The sequence below is a fragment of the Notamacropus eugenii genome, chromosome 4 (assembly GCF_028372415.1).
Source record: "Notamacropus eugenii isolate mMacEug1 chromosome 4, mMacEug1.pri_v2, whole genome shotgun sequence".
Taxonomy (NCBI): domain Eukaryota; kingdom Metazoa; phylum Chordata; class Mammalia; order Diprotodontia; family Macropodidae; genus Notamacropus; species Notamacropus eugenii.
Genome location: NC_092875.1, coordinates 40,959,138 through 40,983,625, shown reverse-complemented (window position 1 = coordinate 40,983,625; position 24,488 = coordinate 40,959,138). Strand labels below are relative to the sequence as shown.

The 24,488-nt window shown below is 41.7% G+C and overlaps 1 protein-coding gene across 1 annotated transcript in view; it reads right to left on the bottom strand.

Annotated features, from left to right (window-relative positions):
• The window catches only part of TMEM132B (transmembrane protein 132B), a 469,297-nt gene extending 445,262 nt beyond the window's left edge, over positions 1-24,035 (bottom strand). The window contains exon 1 of the mRNA XM_072600715.1: positions 23,143-24,035. Coding sequence (XP_072456816.1) covers positions 23,143-24,035 — 893 coding nt within the window. The remainder of the gene's footprint in view (positions 1-23,142) is intronic.
• Positions 24,036-24,488: the final 453 nt, after the last annotated feature.

Below are 24,488 nucleotides of genomic sequence, written 5' to 3'. Positions count from 1 at the left end.
GTTTTCAATAAATACCTTGAGGAATCACCAAGGAAATAGAGCTTGAACAATGTTCTGAAACCTAAATACACATCATGAACAAGCTTTTCTTCTCCCTCTAAAACCTAGCCCCTGCCACCATTCAATTCCACAAGCATTTATTAAATGCCTCCTATATGTGACCCTGGGCAAGTCACTTAACCCTGCTTGCCTCAGTTTCCTCATTGTTAAAATGAGCTGGAGAAGGAAATGGCAAACTATCCCAGTATCTCTAAGAAGAAAACCCCAAATGGGGTCACAAAGAGTCAGACTAAAATGACTGAACAACAAAATACATAAAGCATTGTAGGTAAAAAAGGCAAATGAATAAAGTGGCCCATGTCCTCAAAGGTTCAGCTTGGTAGGATGAGAAAAGGACTGGGTTTCCTAACAGAAGCCATGGGTTCCAGTCTCAGTACTGCTACTTCCTACATGTGTGTCCTTGAGAAACTCATTCTCTGGGTCTCATTTCCTTCATTTATAAAATGACAAAATCAGACCAAATGCCCTCCTGAGATCCCTTCAAAGCTGAAGGAAGCTAAGATCCCAGGGACATGGACTGAGGATGAGGCCTCCCACTACTCTGACTTATGACCCCACCTCTTAAACATGCATGCCAGTTGTGCTCACAGATCAGCTGGGGAGCCTGAGATTTAGCATCCCAGAGAAAGCACAATGAAGTCAATTATTCCGGCTGCTCCCCCATCCTTTTATTTTTTTTTGTATATTGCCTCTAATATCACAGGACATAGCACATAACTGTCTGGCTATAATACCAAAATTTCCATAATAACTGGAATTTACGTACAGATGGCGAATAAATAAAACCTTTCGGGGTTTGGTCTGTGGTTCTCATGGTCAGCAAATCCTATTAGGTGTCTCATTAACCTAGTTGGTGGGGGAAATTTTCTATCTGATCTTACAGCTCTTAGCCACGCAAACCAACCAGCTCTGCTCTGAAATGAAATTTAACCCTTTGTTTTTCCATATTCCATTGAGTCTGATCTTTCTCAGAAAGTGAGGATGTCTGCCAATCTTCATTACACACACGAACCCAAACTCCATCTCTCTTTGGTCTGTTAGGGAGAATAACAAGGACTAATCATTGATTACTGGAACAGAAGAGTCTTTTAAAAAGGAATGAGTTTGAATGCTGACTCAGGAACTTACTAACTATGTGACGCTGGGCAAGTTACTTTGTTTCTTTAAGGATCAGGTTCTCATTTATAAAATGCCAAGGACCAACAGCATTCCAGGTTCGTCTCCACTCTATAGATCTGGGATTCTTTGACAAGTAGCCTAGAGATCACCCAGGTGATCATGAGGCTTAAATGAGAACACCATGTAAAATGCTTTACAAACTTCAAGCACAAGGGAGGCTTGGTTTTCTTTCTCACCCAGGCCTCTTATTTCCTCAGTTTGGGAGTTACCTGGTGAGAAAACTCCCTTCGACAAATGCTGGCAGCAATCCCTCTGAGATTAACAACTAGACGGTTGTCTGAGGCACTGAGGAGTGCAGTGACTTGTCCAGGATCATTGTGTATGAGGGGGAACTTGAATCTAAAACTTCCTGACTCTAAGGTCAGCTCTATCCATATTATCCCTCCAAAGGTTCAGAGGATCACAGGTGTAGAGCTGAAGGAAACATTAGGGGCTATCTAGAGGCAGCTGAATAACCCAGAAGCTAAAAAGTCAAATCTGGATTCAGAAAGACCTGGGTTCCAATCCTGTCTCAGACACCTACTAGCTATGTGACCCTGGGAAAGTCCTTTACCCTTTGTCTGCCTCAGTTTTCTCATCTGTAAAATGGGAACAATGACAACACCTACCTCCCAAAGTTGTTGTGAAGATCAAATGAAATATTCATAAAGCATTCTGTAAATCTTAAATTGATACATAAATGCTGGTGGCTGTTATTGTTATTATTCAAAGTCAAGTGCAAGTCATGTCATTATTTCTCTGACAGCATGGTCTTCTTTGGCAATGAAGGACGAACACACATTATTATTAAATTATCATTACGCCCATCTCCCTACCCCACTTTTCAGCTTCCTTTGTGTGTTGCCTTCCCCATTAGACTGTGATTTCCTGGAGGTAAGGGACCGTCATTTGCCTTTCTTTGTAACCTCAGTGTTAACATAGTGCAGGACACGTAGTAAGTATTTAATAAGTGCTTGTTGACTACTGACTATTATAACTAGAGGCAGCTAGATGGCACAGTGGATAAAATGCCATCTGATTTTAAATCCAACCTCTAATATTTACTAGCTGTGTGACCCTGGGTAAGTCACTTAACCTGCTTGCCTCAGTTTTCTCATCTGTAAAATAAACTGGAGAAATAAAATGGCAAACTACTCTAGTATCTCTGCCAAGAAAACCCCAAATAGGGTCATGGAGAGTCAGACATGACTGAAATGATTCAACAACAATAACAAATTGTTATCTAGTCCAACTCCCTCATTTTACAAATAAGGAAGCTGAGGCCCAGAGAGATTAAATGATTTATCCAACAACCCAAGTTGGTAAGTACCAGAGCTGAGATTTGAACTCAAGTCCTGAGATCTTACATTTATAACTGCTATACTGCCCTCTCTCCCCATTACCATGCAGCCAATTCAGTTTCAGAGCAACATTCAAAATCAGGTCCACTGACTACAAATTAGTGCTGTTTCCAATACCCTCCATGGCTGCCTCTGTTGACCTTCCTGCTCCATCCAAGTCAATTACCTAGAAGGGATATGAAAGCTGGAGTGAAGAACGAAGAGTCTTTGGCTGGGATGGACAGACCAGTTGGGAAGCAAAGATAAACTAGGATGATGACAAGGGAAGAATGGTAAAAAGGAGTACAGATATCCAAGACATTACTTAGAAAGACCCGGACATGGAAAGAACATGATATCAGAGAGACCTGGGTTTTAATGGAAGCTCTACCACTTACCAAAAAAAGACATTTACTATTATAATTATTACTATTGCTATTATTACTCATTGATTAAAGGCAGTGTGGTATAATGGCTAAGAGAGCGCTCTTGGAATCAAATCCCAACTTTGCCACTTGCTACCGGTATGATCCTAGGGCAAATAACTTAATCTTTTTCTTCTAAGTTACCTTTTTTGTAAAATAAGGAATTGATGGTCCCTAAGATCCCTCCCAGCTATGATATTATGATTGTGTGTGACCTTGGGCAAGTCATTTAACCTCCACTGGCCTCAGTATTCTTCACTGTAAAATAGAGGATTGGATGAGATGGTCCCTGAGCTCCCTCACAGTTCTAGGGCTATAAAAGTCACTTCTTCTCCCCACCACCCCCACCAGGGCCTTTGTCTGCTGCCTTCTAGCTCTCAATAACTGGTGAAAACACAAAATGCCAAAGACATGAAAGAAAATCAAGTTACCCAGTGACACAGAAACAGTCTACATGGTGTTTCTAGGCAAGGAAAACCCACACTTTGAAGCAAGCCCAGGCCTGCTCATGCTCATACTATAGAAAGGTTCACAAGAATTCCAAGCCCAGACAACTGCCAGCTGTCTCTGGGGCAGTGGGAAAGCCCAGTGATATTGTTGTGTTCATCCTTCGTTGCCAAAGAAGTTGCACTTGACTTTGTTTTGAGCGAGGGAGGGCTGTGCAAGGTCACTAGCCTCACTCCTCCTCCAGAGCCATCTGAATCCAGTGACCAGATATTCATCAGAATGACTGGAGATGACCCAGGATACAATAGGAGACCTTGGCCTTTTAGGCCAAGGTCTATTCAAGAACTCACTTAGGGTGAGGTAATACCCTTTCAGTGAATAGACTTCTTGAAGAAGTAGCCAGGGGATGCCCCTTAGGGGAGGCATAGAAAGAAAACAACGTCAGACTGAGAGGGAAACATGCAACAATTACTACTGATAATCACTTTTAACCCAGAGGGGTCCAGAAGCCAGCCCTTAGGCAAACAAGAAGCCACATATCCCCAGAGCAGAACTCTACAGCCCTGGTCCTCTCCTTGGTGCTGAACACCTCACCCAGTCTTTGGAGCATAAAGTCAAATTCCATTCTGGATAGAGACACTCCTTATAATGGGCAATTCCTAAAGCCAGGTTCCCTAGTGACCAGCTCTTGCACTGTAATATCTTAGAAAAAAAATATTACCAGGGACTTCTCTTTGGAACCACCAAACTAATGATATCTGGGGAGAATACCATACAAAAACCTATTAATGACAAAGAACAGGGAACAAACAAGAATGGTTTTGGAAAAGGCCAAATTCATTTCTCAGTCAAACATGTATGAAGTGTCTAAAATGAGCAAAACATTGTTTTAAATGCTACAAATAGGAAAATTTAAAAATGACACCATCCCTGCCCTCAAGGAGATTATGTTTTATTTGGGGGGAGGAAAACTACATACAAATACACATGTAAGAGATACGAGTTTAGATACATACCTCTCTCCAAAAAAATCACCTAAATCTTTCTGAAATTTAGTTTCCTCACCTGTAAAATGGAAAAGGAAGAAGGACTAGCCCTACAATTTCACAGACATCAGGAATTCCTGGAAGTCAGTGCAGCCTGGCACTTTCTCTACAATTTATAAGTCCCAGAGTCCCCAGGGTCTGAAATTCTCCTTTTCAGCCATCACTTCCTAGCTTCTCCAGCTTCCTTCAGGACTTAATCTGATTACCACCTTCTGCAAGAGACCTTTTCCAGTGTCCCTCTTCCCCATCATCTTCCTCTCAAAGGTTACCTTCCACCTACTCTATGTATATTGTACATATCAAATTATATAAGTTCTTTCTCCCCCTCCCAACAGAATGTAAGTTCTCTGAAGACAGGGAGTGCTTTTATTTGTATTTGTATCCCCAGCTCTCAGCAGAGTGCCTGGGAGACAGAAGGTGCTTAATAAATGCTCATTGGTTGGTGGATTGAGGGAAGAGGGATCTGGAGGAGTCCTGGAAAGCATCCCTGGGGAGGTGGCCTGTGAGCTGAATTATGGAACGGGAGAAGGATGCTAGAAGACAAAGAGAAGGGAAGGGATTCTAAATTTAGGGACATACAGATGGAATGTTGAGGTCAAGGACAATTTGGCAGAAACAGAGAGTGAGTCACAGCTAGTAAATTGCAGAATATTTTTATAGGAACTGACATTCATATAGCACTTGGCGGTTTACAAAGCACTTTACACGCATTATCTCATTTGACGCTATGTTACCCTCAAGTACCATGCATATTACAGACCACGGAACAAAATGAGCACTCATAAGCAAACCGAGCTAAGTTAAGTTAATGTGTGCTGGGTTTTAAATCTTTAATCAATTAACAATTGAATGAGATGGCCTCTGAGGCCCTTCCAGTTCCAATGCTGTAATCCTACGATCCTGTGAACAAACCTATCTATTGATGAAGGACAGAGAATGTGGCATAGTAGATAATGCTGAGCTCAAAAGCCAAAGACCTGGGTTCAACTTCTGCCTTCCACAGTTAACAGCTATGTGATCCTATGCAAATTTCTGAACTCCTCTGGGTCTCAGTTTCCTCTTCCATAAAATGAAAAGGTTGGCCTCCATGGCCCCTTTCAGCTCAAGAGCTACGATTCTTCTATTTGCCAGGCACCATCCTAGGAAAGCTGGATTGGTTTTCTGATTTTTTTTAATGAAACAACTGTACAACATACCCCCAAAAAGCTTACTAATATATAGTGTAGTGAGGAAAACTTTTAGTATTTTACAAGATTGTAGGAATAAGTTTGTCCTCTTAGTTTATAACTGATTCCATTTTGTGTTAAGCCAGTCATTGGGTGTAAGTTGTTTTTGAAAAATAAGATAAACATATAATTTTGTCATCACCCCATTTGGGGTTTTCCTTCTGGCAGAGGTAGTGGAGTGGTTTGCCATTTCTTTCTCCTGCCCATTTGACAGATGAGGTAAATAAGTGACTTCCCCAGGGTTACACAACTAGTCAGGTGTCTAAGGTCAGATCCGAAATCAGGAAGACGAATCTTCCTGACTCCAGGTCTGGTGCTCTATCCACAGAGACACCTAGCTGCACCTATCTAGTATAATGTAATAAACCATATATGTATTCTTACACAACTGATAAACATGTTACCCTCTGATAAAATAAACCACCAATGGGAAAAATTGTCATAAGCAACTTTATCAATAATTTTGAAATAAACTACCTAACAAATTTGTGGTGAACCACTTAGAAACAGCAATAGCTAAGAGTATTTTTTAAAAAACCCTGAGCCCCTAGCCTTGAGCTTTCTCCTAGAGTAGGAATACTTCCCCTGTTCTTTATATTGGTTTGAGGGCAATGCTGAAGGACACAGGTTAGCGAGATGAACACTTCAGAGGGAGACACATGGCCTCCACCTGGGCAGAGAGAGGACCTTGTCCAGTCAGGAATCAGAGCCTCGGAAACTCAGGCCAGTGGTTTCTTCTTCGATGAGGATATGGTTTGCACATTTCAGTTAATTAAGTGTGATTGCATATGTTGAGAAGTCTAAGTCTTACTAGTGTTTCTATCCCTTTAGTTAGCAAACGTAATGGTAAACTGGTTATTCTGTAGGCTATACATAGTTGTTGTCTCCCATTAGACTGTGACCTCCTTGAGGACAGGGATTGGGTTTTCCCTTTCTTTGTATCCCCAAGGCTTAGCAGAGTTCCTGGCACATGGTAGGGCTTAGAAATGGCTTGGTGACTTGACTTAACCTCTGCTCCTGCCTCAGTCAACTCCCTAGGATTTATTTCTGTTGTTCAGTCATTTCAGTTGTGTCTGACTCTCCATGATCCCATTTGGGGTTTTCTTGACAAAGATACTGGAGTGGTTTGTCATTGCCTTCTCTACTTCATTTTACAGATGAGGAAATTGAGGGTTAAGTGATTTGCCCAAGGTCACACAATTAGTAAATGTCTGAGCCTGGATTTGAACTCAGGTCTTCCTGACTCCAGGCTGCCCCCAAGGATTTATCTCCTAAAGCCACAAAAGGCTGCATCTGGTTGATGGGAAGAGGTCTCAAAGTAGTAATCTATGCTGAGCAAATCAGCTTGAACTAACAAACATGTATTAAGCACCTATCAATTACAAGGTTAAGATACAAAGGAGACCCAGAGTGGACAGAGGATCAGCTTCTGGTTTGGGATGACCTGGGTTTGAATTCTTTCTCTGATTTTGGTTGCATAATAACAATTGTAAACATCCTTTGGAGAGGGGAGGTGGCCTGATGGACATGGGACTGACTTTGGGGTGATGATGGTAGAAAGTTCTTCACCTTGGCATATAATAGCTATGTGAACTTAGGCAAGTCACTTGACTTCTCAGGGATCCAGGCAGTTCTCTCAGACTATAAATGGCAAAGCCAATGCCAGTCTGATTCAGTAGGGGGAGTTTTCTTACCAGGAGATCCCTTCACCCTGAAATCACAGGTCTCCCCCAACCTTGCTACTGTTGCCGTGCCTAGTTTCAACTGCACAGAACAAGATGCTGGGGCCCAAGATAAGCTCATCACTTCTACTATCACCATCAGGCTGTTAACTCAAGCCCTAATTGATAACACCTCTCCACTCTGATTGGAGGGGAGGGCTGGAAGATGGAGCACCAAACTCTTCCCAGTGCCTTCCTTTACAGTGGGCAGAAGCTGGACTCTAAGCTCACTCCACCTGTTATCCTGCCTGATTTCAATTCCACAGAGGCATAATGGGTACCCTCGGGTGTCCCACCTCATCTCTGCCTTCCTACCTCCTTTTGTGTGTTATATCTCCCTTCAGATTATAAATTCCTTGAGGGCAGGAACTCTCTTTTAGTTAATTCTGTCACCAGTACTTAGCACAATTCCTGGCACATAATGGGTGCTTGATAAATGTTGGTTTGATTGAATTGGATTGATCTAAACCCCATCCCACCTCCCCTGAAAAAAGCCAAAATAACAAGACAAAACGAGATGTTTTTCCCTAAAGGAGCTGACTGCTCAATTATCTTTCACAGGGGACCTGTGTGCTATGGACGTTAGGGCAAACTTCATCCTTCGCCCCACAGGTATAGTGCTAGACGCACAATTAGAGCAATATTGAACACATCCTTCACTTCTTGAGCACATGAGTTGACAAGGGTAACTGAAATCAGGTTTCCTCACAAGACTGCCAAATGGTTAATTGGAAAATGGATCGAGAACTTGTCCCTCAAGCATGATTACACATATAGTCATCTTGGAGTGGTCAGAAATTTTGCTTCCAAGGAGTCCAAGTTAGAATTGTTTGCTTCCTATCTTCCTGCTTAGGGAAGGGAGGTGGGGAGCATCTACTTGAAACCAAGTGACTTGGCTGAGGAGTTGGCTGTTTTTAGGGGAGAAAACTCAAACCATACATGAATATACAGGGGTACCCTAACCTGCATTCAAATCCTACCTTACACATTTAATAATCTATTCAGTTCAAATTCACAAAATATGTATTCAGTGCCTACTATGCGCCAAGCACTGTGCCCGGTGACCGAGATGGAGACAAAAATGAAACAAGTTCTGCCCTCTAGAGGGTAACCTTCTATTAGGAGAAAAAAGATGTATGCCTATAAGAAAATATATACAAAGTAAATAAGATGTAATTTGGAGGAGAGGGGGGCACTGGTAACTAGGAGGAGAGGAAAAGTCTTATGCAGGAGACTAAAATGCAAACTAAACTGTGAAGGAAGCTGGGGGTTCCAAGGAGCAGAGGTGAACTCATTCAGGATTTCAGAGGTGAATGAGTTCACCTCTCTGTCTCAGTTTCCTCATCTGAAAAATAACCCAGGGGTGGGGGCGGGGGCCTTTTAAAGATAAAATGAAATAATATATATAAAATTCAGAGAGTTAGGTGGCTCTCTCTATCCTCCAGATAGAGGACTGGATCTGGAGTCTGGAAGACCTGAGTTCAAATCTAGTCTCCAGTATTTACCAGATTGTGACAGGGGGCAAGTCATTTAAATTCCACCTGCCTCATTTTCCTTATCTGTAAAATGGGGTGATAATAATAGTATCTACCTCCCAGGGTTACTGTACACAAAAACGGAGATAGCATTTTTAAAGTGTTTTGCAAATATTAAAGCAGTGTATAAATGCTAGCCATTATTGCATATAAATATTAACTATTATTATTCCTCTACATAGTCCCAGCCCAATCCCTCACTGTGACATGGAGGTGACACTAAGTCTTCAAAGATAATGGAAGCATAAGGCCTGGCACTTATCACCAGACTAGAAAGACTTCCTGCATGAACCTTCCTGCATGTTAGGTCTTTGGGCTGAGAGCTGACCTAGCCATCCATGCATGGGAAACCTCATCATCAGTAGACTAGCCACTTGATCATTTTTTTCCCTTGAGTCATAGAACCCATGAAACAAAGAAAAAATTTTAAATGGGCCTCAGTCCTGTATGGACCTTTTCTAATTCTCTAGGGATGCTGACAGAGGTGGGAAAGGGGGCCAAGGGTACTAAGAACCATACTTTTTCAAACCATCTTTGTTGTTGTTCAGTCACTTCAGTCATGTCTCATCTGGGGTTTTCTTGGCAAAGTTTTTGCCATTTCTTCCTCCAGCTCATTTTACAGATGAGGAAACTGAGGCAAACTGGGTTAAGTGACATGCCCAGAGTCACACAGCTGGGAAATGTCTGAGGCTAGATTTGGACTCAGGAAGATGAGTCTTCCTGATTGCAAACCCAGTACTCTATGTACTGTGCCACCTAGTTGCTCTATTTCACTGTCGGTACTCTTAATCGAGAGGTATCATGATGGAGTCATGACTAATACAGACTCAGACACTCACCATTCCTAGCTGTGGGACATTGGACAGCTCACACATTATTGGATCAACCCAAGTTTCCTCTGTTACTTTGGGGAACTGTCTATCTATCACCAATCTCTCTCTACCTGTCTTTCTCTCTATAGCTTTCATATGTCTACCTATCATTTCTCTATCTACTTTTTCATATCTAAAATCATTCTCTCATCTATCTATCCCATCTTATCTTTCAAAAAGAGAAATGCAAACAATAGGGAATAAATGGGAGCTGCCACCTGAGTTCAAGGGAATCTGATAAAGCTGTCAAGAAATGATGCTCCCCTCCCCACTTGAGATAAAGTGATCATACAACGCACCTTGGTACCTGATTGGCCCATCCTCTTCTAATCTGTTTAAAATTACTGATGTGGCACACCTAAGGTAGACATCTGTTAACAGTGAAGAGGCAAATTGAAACAGCTCTCCACAAAACAATTACAGCAGGTCTATTTTGCACACAACTCCAATTTCAAATAAGGCTCTCTAAAAGAGTATTAAAAAGGAACTCCAAATGGAGGCTTCCCATTGGTTTCTTGTAAAACTACAGGTCCTCATAATGAGAACTATTTCCCACTCCCAGAAAGAAGAAGAAGAAGAAGAAGAAGAAGAAGAAGAAGAAGAAGAAGAAGAAGAAGAAGAAGAAGACGAGGAGGAGGAGGAGGAGGAGGAGGAGGAGAAGGAGGAGGAGGAGAAGGAGAAGAAAGAGAAGAAGAAGAAGCTTGGGGTGGGGGGCACTGCCTAGTGATGGTCAACCCTATGATCCTAGAACTCTTCAACTAGAAGGACTTTCAGAGACTATCTAGGCCAACACTGTCCTTGAACAAAGGAGGAAATGGAGCCCCAGGGAAAGATTCTAGACTCTTCAGAAGCCATTTCCTCCAACCCCTTCATTTTACAGAGGAGAAAACTTAGGTCTAGGGAGATTTAGTGACTTGCTCAAGGTCATGCAGGTAGAAACAACGAATCTCTTGACAATTCCGTGTTCTCTACATGGCACCATCCTTGGGACTCACCCAAGGCCAGACAGTTGGTGGTGAAGCCAGAGCTACATGCCAGGTCTTCCTGGACCCCAAACCAGGACTCTTTCAACAACACCATGATGTGGTTTTCACTAAAGACAAAGGGACTGACTCAGTAATCTAACCAGCCCTAAAAACCTGGGATATCACAGCTCTGGGAGTCTAGAGTCATGGTAGATGGAGAAAGGCAATGTAGCATGAGGAGAAAAGCACTAGACGGCCCACATGTACAAAAATATTTATAGCAGCTCTTTTTGTGGTGGCCAAGAACGGGAAATCGAGGGGATGCCTGTCAATTGGGGAATGGTTGAACAAGTTGTGGTATATGAATGTAATGGAATACTATTGTGCTATAAGAAATGACAAACAGGCAGACTTCAGAAAACCTCGAAAGATTTATATGAATTGATGCTGAGTGAAGTGAGAAGAACCAGGAGCACATTTTACACTATAATAGCCACACTATGGTGAGGACTGTTTTTGATAGACTTAGCCCTTCTCAGCAATGCAAAGACCTAAAACATCTCCATAGGACTCATGATGCAAAATGCCATCCACATCCAGAAAAAGAACTGTGGAGTAGGAATGCAGAATGAAGCAGACTATTTTCTCTTTTGTTATGTTTGGTTTTGTTTAGTTTTACTCATATTTTCTCCCATTCACTTTAATTCTTCTATGCAACATGACTAATGTGAAAATGTGTTTAATAGGAACGTATGTGTAGAGCCCATAACATGCCATCTTGGGGAGGGAGGGGGAAAAAATTTGGAACTTATGGAAGTGATTGCTGAAAACTGAAAACAAATATTAATAAATTTGGGGGGGGGGGAAGAAAAGAAAAGAAATGCACTAGATCCAAACACAAGAGTCCTGAGTCCCTATCTCAGTAAATTTATCATTTGCTGTATGACCTTAAGGAAGTCATTTCCATCATCTAGACTTCATTTTCCTTCCATAAAATGAGGGTGGATTAGATCAAAGAATCATACATTTAGAGTCAAAAGGGCCCTTAAAGTCATCTAAAGCCAACATTTTTCCAGAGGAGGAAACTGAGGCCCAGAAAGGTAAATGGGCTTCCTACTTCACAGGCTTAAACAAGATTTAAACTTAAAGAAATTTTCAATTCAATGTGAACCTCAACTCTGCCACTTTGAGACTCCAACTAGACAGGTCACCTTCTAGTTAAGGCCTCCGTTTCTCTATAAAATGAGGGGGTTGGCCCAGATAGTCTCTGAGCTTTCTTCTAGCTCAGACATGCTATGAGTTTCAACACAATCCAATTTAACAAACATTTTCTAAGCACCAACTATGTGCCAGGTCCTGTACTATAACCTGGAGATATAGACATTTTAAAAGTACCTTACAGGTAGACAACAACAAATAGTTATTTTGTGGGGGAAGCGCTAATAACTGAGAGACTTGCATTTGGACAAAGCCTTGAAGGGCATTCCAGGCCCAGAATTATAAACAAGCAGTTATAAACTTGAAAGTAGGGATTATTTCATTATTTGTATTTGTAGACACACAGTAGCCGCTTAACAAGCCCTTATTGACTGGAAGATGATTGATGAGTTATTAGTGTATACACACAATCTCTTCAGGGACTATACCAAAATTGTTGCTGTTGCAATCCAGAAGATCGGAGCTTGCATAACTGACTGTGTAATTTTCTCAGCCTCTAAAATGGGTATAATAGTAAGTGCCTAGTATACAGGGTTGGCAGGAGGCTCAAATGAAATTGCATATTTCAAGAGCTTTTCAATTCAGGTCACTACAAGAACTTATTAAATGCTACTCTGTTCATGAGACCTTGACGAAATATATTTGTCTTGCAACTGATACATGATTAATGCCAATATAGCCCTGCGTGTGACTAATGTCATAGTAAGTCCATCTTTTAAAAGCAGCAGTAATTAAAAATAGGATCTTAACCAAGGCTTTTTATTTAGGAAATTTCCCATGTTTTCTTATGTAGTCCTTTGAACCTCACAATGGCCCTGGAAGGAAGGAAGGCAGAGGAACGATTATTATCTCCATTTTGAAGATGAACAAACTGAGGCCCATGAGGACTGAGGGATTTACCAAAAGACAGAAAGTAAGTTAATATTAAAGTTCTCACAAAGGCAAGGTCATGGTTTGGTCTACCAGAATAGTCTTTGAACATTATTTCCCTGAATCTCATGGCTTCTCAATCCAAATTGCTAAGTTTGCTCCCAAGAAATCAGTCTCCCAAGTATGCTTACATTTTATGTCAAAGTTGTAACTAGGAGTTCTTTCACTTAAAATAAAAATGGGGGAGAGGAGGGTTGGAGAGGTAGTGGTGACACAGAGGACAATGAGGAGTGGTACAAAGGAGACTCTGACTACCAGGAGAGTGGGGACACATCCCAGCCTTCATCCCTGCAAGGGTGGAGAAAACCATGGCCAGGGAATGAATGAACAAACAAATGAATGAATGAATGAATGAATGAACGTTGACTAAATGCTTGCTATGTGTCCAACAATGTGGCAAGTAGTAAGGATAGAAATCCAACAGTGAACAAAGTCCATGGCCTCCAGGGGCTTCCAATCTAATAGAACAGGCTTTCTCAATAGGGGAAGTTATTTTTTTTAATATTTTGATAATATCTTTTAATAAGTTTTCAATTTAATTGGTTTCCTTTTATTTTATTTTATGCATTTAAAAATGTTATTCTGAGAAGTGATTCACAGGCTTCACTGGCTGCCAAAGGGATCCAGAACACAAAGAAAGGTCGAGAACCCATGTAATATAGGGAGTACTGGCCAGAGAAGAGTATTTTGGTTTGGAAAGTTATCAAGAAGGTGAATAGCCATGGGGAGAAAGACTGATATACCCTTTTCAAGAATAATGATAGAACTGATCATGGTTCCAGAGCTGGAAAGTGTGGCAGGGGTAGGAGAGCAGAGAACAGCAGAAGGTATACACACAGGTAGTAAGTTAGGCAGAAAGATGGCTGAGGAGTAAAGTGTAGCTTGTCTGGAACCTGCCTAGATATGTAGGGCTCCTCAAGGTCTCACCAATCAGGAAATTTGGGCCTTGAGACAGGACTTCTAATACTCAAAGAGTTAAGGTCTCCAAACCATAGTCTCTGATCTGAGTAGCAAGGTGGCTAATGGGAAGATAAACAAGGAGAAAGATGGCACAGGACCCAGTGGAAAGGAGTGACCCAGTAGAAGTATCCACACAGGGTAAGGGTAAAGGCTGGCAATAACACCTAGGAGAGAATAGACCTTCCTAAAGATGGAAATCCCTTGAGTGTCAGTTGCCTGGGACAGAGTCCCATATATCCCACACATCTGTCTGGTACATGTCTGTCCTAGACTCTAAAAAGATACCTGTATATATGCAAAAAGCTTCCAATTCTGGAAGCTTTGAATATTGTGTTAAGGTGGGTAATGAAAGAAAATCTATCCCACAGATTGTACTGTGAAAAAAAGTTCCCCAGGGGTTCAGGATGACTGGCCCCAATCACTTGTGGTTGTAAAACTAGTAACAAATGGGTTTCATTTAGTTCCAGACTTCAGGGTCCAAGGGCAGAGATCAATAGTCCAGATCAGCATGGGGTTGGAGATGGGGCTGGATGATTTCTAAGAACCTACCCCTCTTTAAAAGTCTATGATTCTCTGATGTTCTGATTAGCTACCAAAAGAAAGGAATGCCTTTCCCAGATTATAAGAGGTTGTCAATCTTCCAGGAACTCAAGGAACAAGCCGCATGATTTATCAGAACAGCAGGGATTATAGCAGATGTCTCCATCAATTAGATGCATTTTGATTGACAGGCAACCAACATTAAAAATAGACATGTATTGGCTTCATGTGAACCCCAGTGGGCAGCACAGCACCCAATGCCATCTGTCCAACAACTTACCTGGGAAGTCTTACTTACCATCCCTATAGCTCATTCCAAAAACCTGAGATATTCCCTGTAGAAAGGAGGGGTTGTTTATTTCACTGATGTACCTTGGTTATATGGCAGGCAACAACTGGGATATGAGGCAAGGAAGAAACGGTGCTCAATCAAGAAGAATGGAAGATGTGATCAACCTCACAGAGCATGGAATGTCAGGAGAACTTAGAGCAGAAAGTTAGAGCTGACTAGGGTCTTTGAACAGAAAATGCCAGAGCAGAGGAAGCTTAGAACTGAGAGTATTAGAACTGGCATGGGTCATAGAACAGAGAAAGTTAGAGCTGGGAAGGGTCTTAAAATAGTGAATATCAGAATTGGAGGGTTCTTAGAACACAGAATGTCAGAACTGGGAGGGTCCTTAGAACACAGAATGTCAGAACTAGGAGAGTTCTTAGAACACAGGATGTCAGAGCTTGGAGGGTCCTTAGAACAAAGAATGTTAGAGCTTGGAGGGGTCTTAGAGATCATTAGGTTCAACCTACTCATTTCACAGAAGGGGAAACTGAGGCCCAGACATGAAAAAGAAATTTACCAGAGATCACAGAAAATTAATATGAAGACAGAATTGTCAAGTTAAGTCAAGTCCTTTCCTCTTCACAGTAGAAATAGGCCACCTGACAAAAGAGAAAAAAAATGTTCCTAAAGAAAAGAGGTGGGGGGCGGGGAGTAGGGAGAGATAGAAAAGAGGAGTAGATAGGTATAGGCTCAGAGGTTAGTCTCTCTTCAGAGAAGAAAAGACAAGGAGATTTCTGGAGGAAAATAAGAAATTCATGCAAACTATAAAGGAGAAGAGAGAGATAGAGCAGAAGACAGAAGGAGACAGAAAGGAATAAACTCCAAAGAGCAGAGGGAGGAAAGAGAAAAGGGAAGATGGCACACTCAAAATTAAAATAAAGCAACCATCTGTGATTTCAGAGGGAACTCCCTCCATCTACACCCATTGTAATTCTCCTATGATTTAGGAGATAAATCCTAGAAAGTTACCTAAAGCACAGAAAGATTATGGCCCAGGGTCACACAGTTCCAGAGGTGACCTTTGAATCCAAGTCCTTCTAGCTCCAAATACAATGTTCTATATCCACTAAGCCAAACTTCCTTGGTTGAATTCAATTGAAAGTATTTGGTCTAATATAAGGAAGAGGGACAAGATTGGCAATTTCATTGTTTTAGGGCACTCCTGAGTGAGAAAACTCCCTCTACCAATACAGATCAACACATACCTTCTCTGAAACCTACATAGGCTTAGAGAGTTGCCTAGAAAACTTAAAATGTAAGTGACCTGCCCAGGGTCACACAATTAGTATCAGATGCAGAATATAAATGAATTTCTTCTTTCTCCCATTTCTCTCTCTCCCTTTCTCCCTCCCCCCTCTCTTTTTCTCTTTCACTTTTTCTTTCTCTTTTCTCTCTTTCTCTGCTTTTCACTTTCCCTCTTTTACTTTATTTCTTCTCTTTCCTCTCATTTTCTTTCTCTTCCACTTTCTCTCTCTTCCCCCCCTCCAATATCATGTTGCCTCTAATAAAATGTGCTCTTTAAATGCAAACTATTATCATCATCATTCTCATCTCATCAATAGAGTTTAGCTATTTGGTCCTGGGATCAAGTCAATATCCTCTTGTAATTAGTTCTCTGTGGACAATCACACTATTACAGAAAATTACTATTTTGGACCTGAATAAAAATACTGAGATGTAGCTTCATCTTCTGTAGTTCACTGAAAGGATCCTCAGTAGAATTTCAGGTCATGGACAACAGGTATGATTGTCATCTTAACACATGGTTTTGATTTCTTCCTCTAAGTCTCTACATTTTGAAAGTTTTCCTTCCACATAGTTTGGAGATTATGAATACCTGGCATGAAAGAAAACTATTTTAAAATCTATTTTAAAAATCTACCTTAAATTTTTATGGACAGTTATTTTAATATCATTAAGGCAAGTGCTAGGCTTAGAGTGAGGAAGAAGACCCAGATTCAAATACTTCCTCTGCCATCAACTGTTGTGATCCTGATCAAGTCACTTAACTTCTACATATCTCAAACAACTCCATAAGACTTAAATTTACTAAGTAATAGAGAGGTTGTGACCAGAATTTGTAGAGAGAATTTTCCCTTCCTCAAGGAGTTCTCCACAGTGAATAAATTATGACTCCTTCATATATTCAAAGTCATCAAAACCCATGAAGTGATTACTGAATGATGAGGCAGTTCTAATTAGTATTCTAAGCAGAGTGGAAGGTATCCCAGAATTTGATCAACTCTAACAAATCAATCTAGCCTCCAGTCTTCATTACATTACTAGAATCAATTAGTCAACATGTATCTATGGAGCCCTTAGAATGTATCAGGCACTACTAAGCAATAGGGATACAAAGAAAGGCAACCCCGGTCTCTGCCCTCCGGGAGTTTACATTGTAATGGAAAACATGGAAAGAAATAGGTGCATCAACGATACACACGGAGTCCATGGAAGGTAAAGCACTAGCAACTAGATGGGAAGGGGAATAGGAGAAGAGATAAAGAAAAAGTCTCTTGTAGAAGATGGCATTTGAGCTGAATTCCAGAATTGGAAAGAAGCTCAGAAGCCATCTTCATTGTTGAATTCTCATTCTTTCTGCTTTGTGATGGGAGCATGACATCTACTTCCATGTCCCTCTCAACACTTAGCCCAAGGGTGAGCACAGAATAAGTAAGCTCATTGAGGACAGGGCTTGTTTTCCTTTTTACTTTGTATCTCTAGCTCTGAGCACAGTACGTGTGGCACATATGGCACGTCATGGCACACAGCAGGTGTTTCATGAGCACCTATCTGCTTGGGCCATTGGAATAAATACTGTTCAGCTGATTGGCTGGGGCCACTTGAAGAGTTCTCCAAGGACTAATCATTCCTGAGCAGAAAGAAGAGTAAACAAAGACACCATAAATGTTCCAAACTGAGAAGGTAAAATCAGTTTTAAAAACCATGAGTGCATTCATTCATTCAACAAATTAAGCATCTTGAAGGTAAAATGACAAAAATAGAAAAATGCCTGCCTTCAAGAGACAGACATTCTACCCAGGGGAAACTACATAAGTAGGGAGAGAATGAAGCCAAATGAAAGATTAGATTAAATGCTCAAAGATCATAGATTTGTAGCTGGAAGGGCCCTTGGAGGGCATCTAATTCAGTCACCTCATTTCAAACATGAAGAAACTGCACCCCAGAGAAAGGTTAAGTGATTTGGCCAAGGCAGCACAATAGTAAGCCAGAAAACTGAGGCGGGGGGGAACTTCTCAGAGAATGTGCTGAGCCCAAAAATTCCCTATGTATATAGGGACTCATAGGCATTTTTTTTTTTACTTCAGCCATGTCCAACTCTTCATGACCCCATTTGGAATTTTCTTGGCAAAGAGACTGTTTATCATTTTTTTTCTCCAGCTCACTTTACAGAAGAGGAAACTGAGTCAAACAGGGTTAAATGACTTACTCAGGGTCACACAGCTAGTAAGTGTCTGAGGCCAGACTTGAACTCAGGAAGATGAGTCTTTCTGACTCCAGTCCTGCATTCTATCCACTATGCTATTTACCATGTAGGGTATATGAGGGAATATTTAGACTTCAGATGAGAATTTTACCAGGGTCATAGGAACATAGGTTGAGACCTATTCAATTCAATTCAAAAAAAGCATTGATTACACACCTATGATATTCCAGGCAGGCTATTGATAATCAGTCTTGGAGTCAGAAAGATATAAGTTTGACCCCCATCTCTTATATATACTGGCTGGGTGACCTTGAGCAACTCAATTAACCACTCTCAGAGACTTTAAGTTGCAGAGAATATGCTGATCTGAGAGAATCCTCACCAGGAGTTCTCTCCACAAGCAAAATCACAGGTTTGGTTCCCACCACCATACCTCCAAAAAATGTGCCAGGCATTTTTGGGGGCATACAAAGACAAAAATGAAACTATCTCTGTCCTCTTCCATTCAAATGGAATTTTACAGATGAATATTTTGAGATCCAAAGTAAGGAAATGATTTGCCCAAGGTAATATGGGTTCAACAAGCAGAGATGGGCTTCTGAGTCAAATCTCCTGACTTCACAGACAGCAGCACTCCCTCCCCTCTACAATTCTGCCTCAGCTCCAAGGTTCAGGTTTCAAGTTGTCTCCAAAATGTGACAGACTCCAGAGGAGTCTGAGCTGATTTCTCTCTCCTCCCGCCCTCCACTTCACACCTCTCTTTGTCTCGCCTTCAGAGGAGCCAATTAGCTCCTCAGTGTTCTTTGGGCGTTCATATTTAACCTGCATCTAACTCTGTGCTCCCAAATAAGAAATGCCATCTTTGCCCCAAACCAGCAGCTCACAACACACCAACACACACTGTCAGAAATAGCAACATGACACATGAACATGGCTCTCAAGACAACTTAAGCTCAGAAATATGGATCTGCGACAATCTTGCATTCAGACACAGTGTCTCATTGGAGCCAGAGCCTAGCGTACCCCCTTCCATTTATAAAGGACGTGATTAAAACAGACAATCACTTATGGTGGGAAACAACAGATTTCCCAAGGCAAAAATATTTACTTCAATACACTTTCTACCAGCAATAAAACAAAGAACTTTTTCCTGCCCATTCTCCAGATCCAATTTCTGCTGGGCATTTGTAAACCCTACTATGGTATGAAGACTCAAGAAAGGTTTTTAACCAAGTCAAGAGTCTTCCAGACATTCCTTGAAATTCTAATATTCTACCTGTCCATCAGACATGTAAGATCCTAGAACTGTCCTCCTTCTGGAACCTTCTAAAGCAAAGATAGTGACACCTTAGAGAGGGGAAAGAGAGTCCTGGAATCCATGAGACCCACTTGGGTTCTATTTTCCAGTTCTGCCACCAATGGGTGCCATGACTCTGTGGATAAGTCTCTAAACCTTCTTCTGTCTCAGCTTCCAACTTGTCTAGCTGATTTTGGGAAAGCAATGGGATGGACTAGAGACAGTACTGGTTGTCTCCCATTGTTGAGTTCCTCCCAGAAACCTTCATTTTGGAAAAGGGCCCCAAACCAGCCATCTTTTATTCTCGCAATGCTCTGCCCTAAGTGCCTTAATCCCCTCCCCAACTTCTTTCTCCACCTTGTCTCTTCTCCCCTTTTCATTCTTCCTTTATGTGTAGTTTTCCCCGATAGGAATGTCAGTGCCTTGAGGACTGTCTTTCTCTTTGCTTGTATTTGCACCCCCAACTTCTAGCAGGAGTTAAAGTACTTCATTGGCATACAGTAAGCACTTAATAAATGCTTGTTGACTGACTGCATGAATGGATGAGTCCAACTTCTGATGTTTATTAATTTTATGACAATGAGCAAGTCATCTTTTCTCAGAACCTCAGTTTCCTCACTTACAACATAAGGATAATTATATTTTTAGCATCAGTCTCACAGAATCGCAAGAGGCAAAAATGAAATAATCTATGCAAAACATTTGGTAATTCTAAAATTGCTTTCCATAGGTCAACAATCGTTAGCATTACTATCATCGCTATTGTTTTGTTCTCATTTGTATGCTTGAAAGACGTCAGAGACAAACAGTTTGAGAGCAAGTTGATATCCTGCTACTCTTCTTTTATATGTAACATTTATTGAGCTGGTGATTAAAATAAGGGAGTTCTGTCACTGAATGAATGACAGTGTTATGGTATATACTCATCTTCTACAAACTCACTGAAGAAATCTTCAAGCTAACTCTAGGAGCAGATAGAATCATCAACTTGTGGAATGAGGGGACCTCAGAGCCCATCTTGTTCATACTCCTCTTCCCCATTTTACAGATGAGGAAACTGAGAAGTGAAGAAGTCTTTGCCCGAGGTCCCAGACCAGTAAGTGGGAGTGCCAAGATTTGAACCCAGGTCCTCTGACTGACCCAGACCCACACACATTTCACTATCCCATGATGCCTACTATTTTATGCTCTGGTACCAGGAATGATAACAGATGAATGACAATGAAAGCACCCAAAACAAAAGTTAAGAGAATTATGGGGAAAGCGCCTCTCTGCTATCGTAGCTCCCCCTCTTTCCCTCCTTCTCCATGGACAAAGCATTCATTTCATAGAATGGGAGTTTAAGCCCTGGCTCAGATACTTACTACCTGAATGGCTTAGTGCAAGCCACTGTTCCCTCTCTGAGCCCCAGAATGCTCAGGGGCTAGACAAGACCATTTCTAAGGGCCCTTGTGGTTCTAAATCCCACTATTATCCCATGATTCTCAGTCCTCCGTCATCCTTCTCATCACCCTCAACTCTATTCAGTGTGCCAAGGCATTCCAAGGCACAGGCATAAATCCTGTTACAACAGCCTTTCAAGTGCAAGGGGACTCACAAAGGAAGAGGCCCATCTCTCACTGAAGAGCTACTTCTTTGGCCATTAGCCAAAGGGGAGAGAGTCAGACCAAAAAATGTTCTCGAGAAATGCTCTCCAAATCTGGAATTCTAAGTTCAATCAAAACAAATGGGCACAGGCAGTATCAAAATTCCCTTCCAGTTCTAAAATCCTCAGATTCTATGTCATTCCCCTGCTCCAAAACCTTCAGTGGTTCCCCAATGCCTACAAGACAAAATCTGCCCCTTTCACTCTGCATTCAAAGCCCTCCCCAACTGGGGACACTTTCTGTCTTCCCAGTCTTGACTTCCACTAGTGTCAGAGTCCAAAAGTAACTATATGTCAGGATGGTGAAGTGGTTAGAACACTATGCATGCAGTCAGGAAGACCTCATCTGACCTCAGAGACTCACTAGCTGTGTGACCTTGGACAAGTCACTAAATCTTTGTTTGTCTCAGTTTGTTCATCTGTCAAATAGGAATAATAATAACACCTACCTCCCAGGGTTGTTGTGAGGATCAAACAAGACAATATTTGTAAAGTACTTAGCACACAGTAGGTACTTTATAAATGTTAGCTGTTACTGTTTTCATTATCATCATCAGGGTCTTGTAACTTCTTGACCAAGAGGGATGTCAAGGGAAGACGTATCATTGCCTGGCCCTTTGGTACATTCTGAACATAAGATCTCAAGCATTTTATAGCATGAGCCAATGCATCAGACTTTCCCTGAGAAGATATATGGCAAAGAGAAACACAAAGGCAGACACACAGGAAAAGCCACCCAGATACCCCACAGCTGTACTGCTCTGCTACAAAAAGACCTTATCTACCTCTTACTCTCTTATCAACACGGTCACTTTTCTAGTTAAGAACTAGTTTGACAAATGTCATCCCAGAGGCCTAGGCCATCCCACTGTTGGAAGCTTCCTGCAGGCAGCTTTAGAACATAATCAATTCTTGGTATGGCTAAAGCAGCAGCTTCTACCTTCCTGTTCACACAGTTCAATTACCCTACCTCCCTGACTGAAAAAAGCTACTCCTCTGCATGTTCCCTCCATTCCAGCCAAACCAACCTCCCTCATCATCAATTCAACTCAACTAAAAATGGATGAAGCACTTAACATATGCAAGGACCCCACGCTAAGTAACAGAGACATCTTGCATATTCTAACTTCTGTTCCATGGTTAAAGATGTTCCTTTGGTCTGCAATGCCCCTCCCACTCTCCTAGTCAAAACTGACTCAAGTCAACCCAATGAATATTTATTAAGCAGCTACTACATGCAAAACAATATATTAAGTGCTGAGGATACAAAGCCAATATCAATGACCCTTCCCCCTAGAAGCTTGCCGTCCACTGGGGCTAGATTAACTGAACGTATATACAAAGAAGCAAAGACAAAATGATACTAAGTAATTTATAGAGAGAAAGAATACTAAAAAACTGGGAGGAGGAGAGAGGAATAAAGAAAGGGCTGATGTAGAAAATGGCAGCCAAGAACTGTGCTTTGAAGAAAGTAAGGGCTCCTGAGATACAGTAAGAAGGGAGTACATTCCAAGTACCAAGGACAGAAACACAAGCACAGGAATTGGAAGGTCACAAGTGGGGAACACTTAATGGACCAGTTTAATTGGAATAGGAGGTGAGTGAAGAGAAGTCTTATGAAAAGAAGGTAATGAAGAGCTTTAAATTCTAAATCTTTCTCATCCTTCAGGGTTTACCATAAAGTGATCTTTGCCTGCTCTAGTCCACAGTGATCTCTCCTCCTTATAAAACTTATCTACTGTGGTAACATATATTTTAGTGCCATGGATTATCCTCAAAATGTTTCACACATTCATATCTTAGCTTCCCAGCTAGTCTACGGGCACCTTGAAGTCCTGAATTATGAGCTATATTTCTTTTGTCTCCCTAAAGTGCCTAGTACAGAGGCCAGGCAGGGGAAGTCAGTGTTTGATAAGTATCTGACTGATGATTAAGAATTAATTTCTATACTGCCCAACTGGTCCAAGTCTCTTACCTGAGAGTAAAGTGGTTTGCAGTAGAACCGCCAGCCAGAGACACAAAGAAGGTGACAGTGTCCCCTTCCCGGACAGGGTTGAGTGGAAGAGAGATCACAAGATTGTCATCTAGCCTCACAAGGGACCGCTTCGTCTGGTCCTGAGTTGGGTAGACGACTACACTGCCGATCCTCTCCATGGGAGAAAACCCTCTCTGAGCATTCTCTTGCCCTGAATGAATGTTGTTCTCCCATTTACCATCCTCTGGAGAACATCTGCCCCACTCATCCGCAGAGCACAGTTTGTAAAACAGCTCCACGGGGGTGCCTCCTGCTCCAGACTCAGGCTCATCCTCTGCCTCAGGATCCAGGACTGGGACAGAGTCAAACCAGTCAGGTAACAGCTCGAGCTCTGCAACACAAAGCCCCAGGTCCCCTTGCAGCCTACAGCTGGCCACCACCTCCCGACCCTCTAGAATGGCAAACATCTTAACACAGGGCAAATCTTCAACTGGGTTGTTCTCCTCCCAGTCCATTCCTGTGACATAAAACAACGTCTGCACTTTAGGTCTGTTGGAATAGATGGAGCTGTCGAGGATGTGTGACTTTAGTTTCCAGTTAAAAGTAAATTTCTCCAAGTGGCCAAAGGGTGTCGAGGTCAGCAGAAAGTCTCGGGGGATCACCTGCTCCACTGAAAAGGGACCATAACTGGCATTCACAATGGGAGACTCCTTGGCTCGATAGATGAAGAAGGATTCCACCCTGGAGTGCAGACTAGAGTTCTTCATGAGGTCCTGGTTGGCCTCTTTCAGAAAGAAAGAGACCTCAGCATTGCAGATGTGGTAGCTCATGGGGAGATAGGCAGGCAAGGAGGAAAATCTCTGGAGACTATCCATGATTCCTCGGCTCTCCATCACTACATAACCAAGAGAAAGAAAGGAAAAAACAATTTCAAAGTTTAGTTGGATAAGTATTCTTCTTTATCTTCCCAGCATAAACTGAGACCATCCTGTGACTACCCACCCAACCCAACTCCATCCCCTACATTATACTCTCCCTTCTAACTCTCATTAAACAAAGAAAGGCTTAGAATGTCACAGCATCTTCAAAGGCTTAACAAAAACAAATATTGAATAAGCATCGACTATGTACACCGAAGGAAGGAAATGACAAAACGCTCCAGTATCTTTGCCAAGAAAGCTCCATGCACAGTATGGTCTATGGGGTTACAAAATGTCAGACACAACTGAATGGCTGAGCAACCATGCACACAGTACAGGCAAAGAGTACAGAGAAAGATACAAAGTTTAGATAAGATAGAATTCCTGCCTTCAAGGAACTTAGAGTCCTGCAGGGTAATTTAAAAA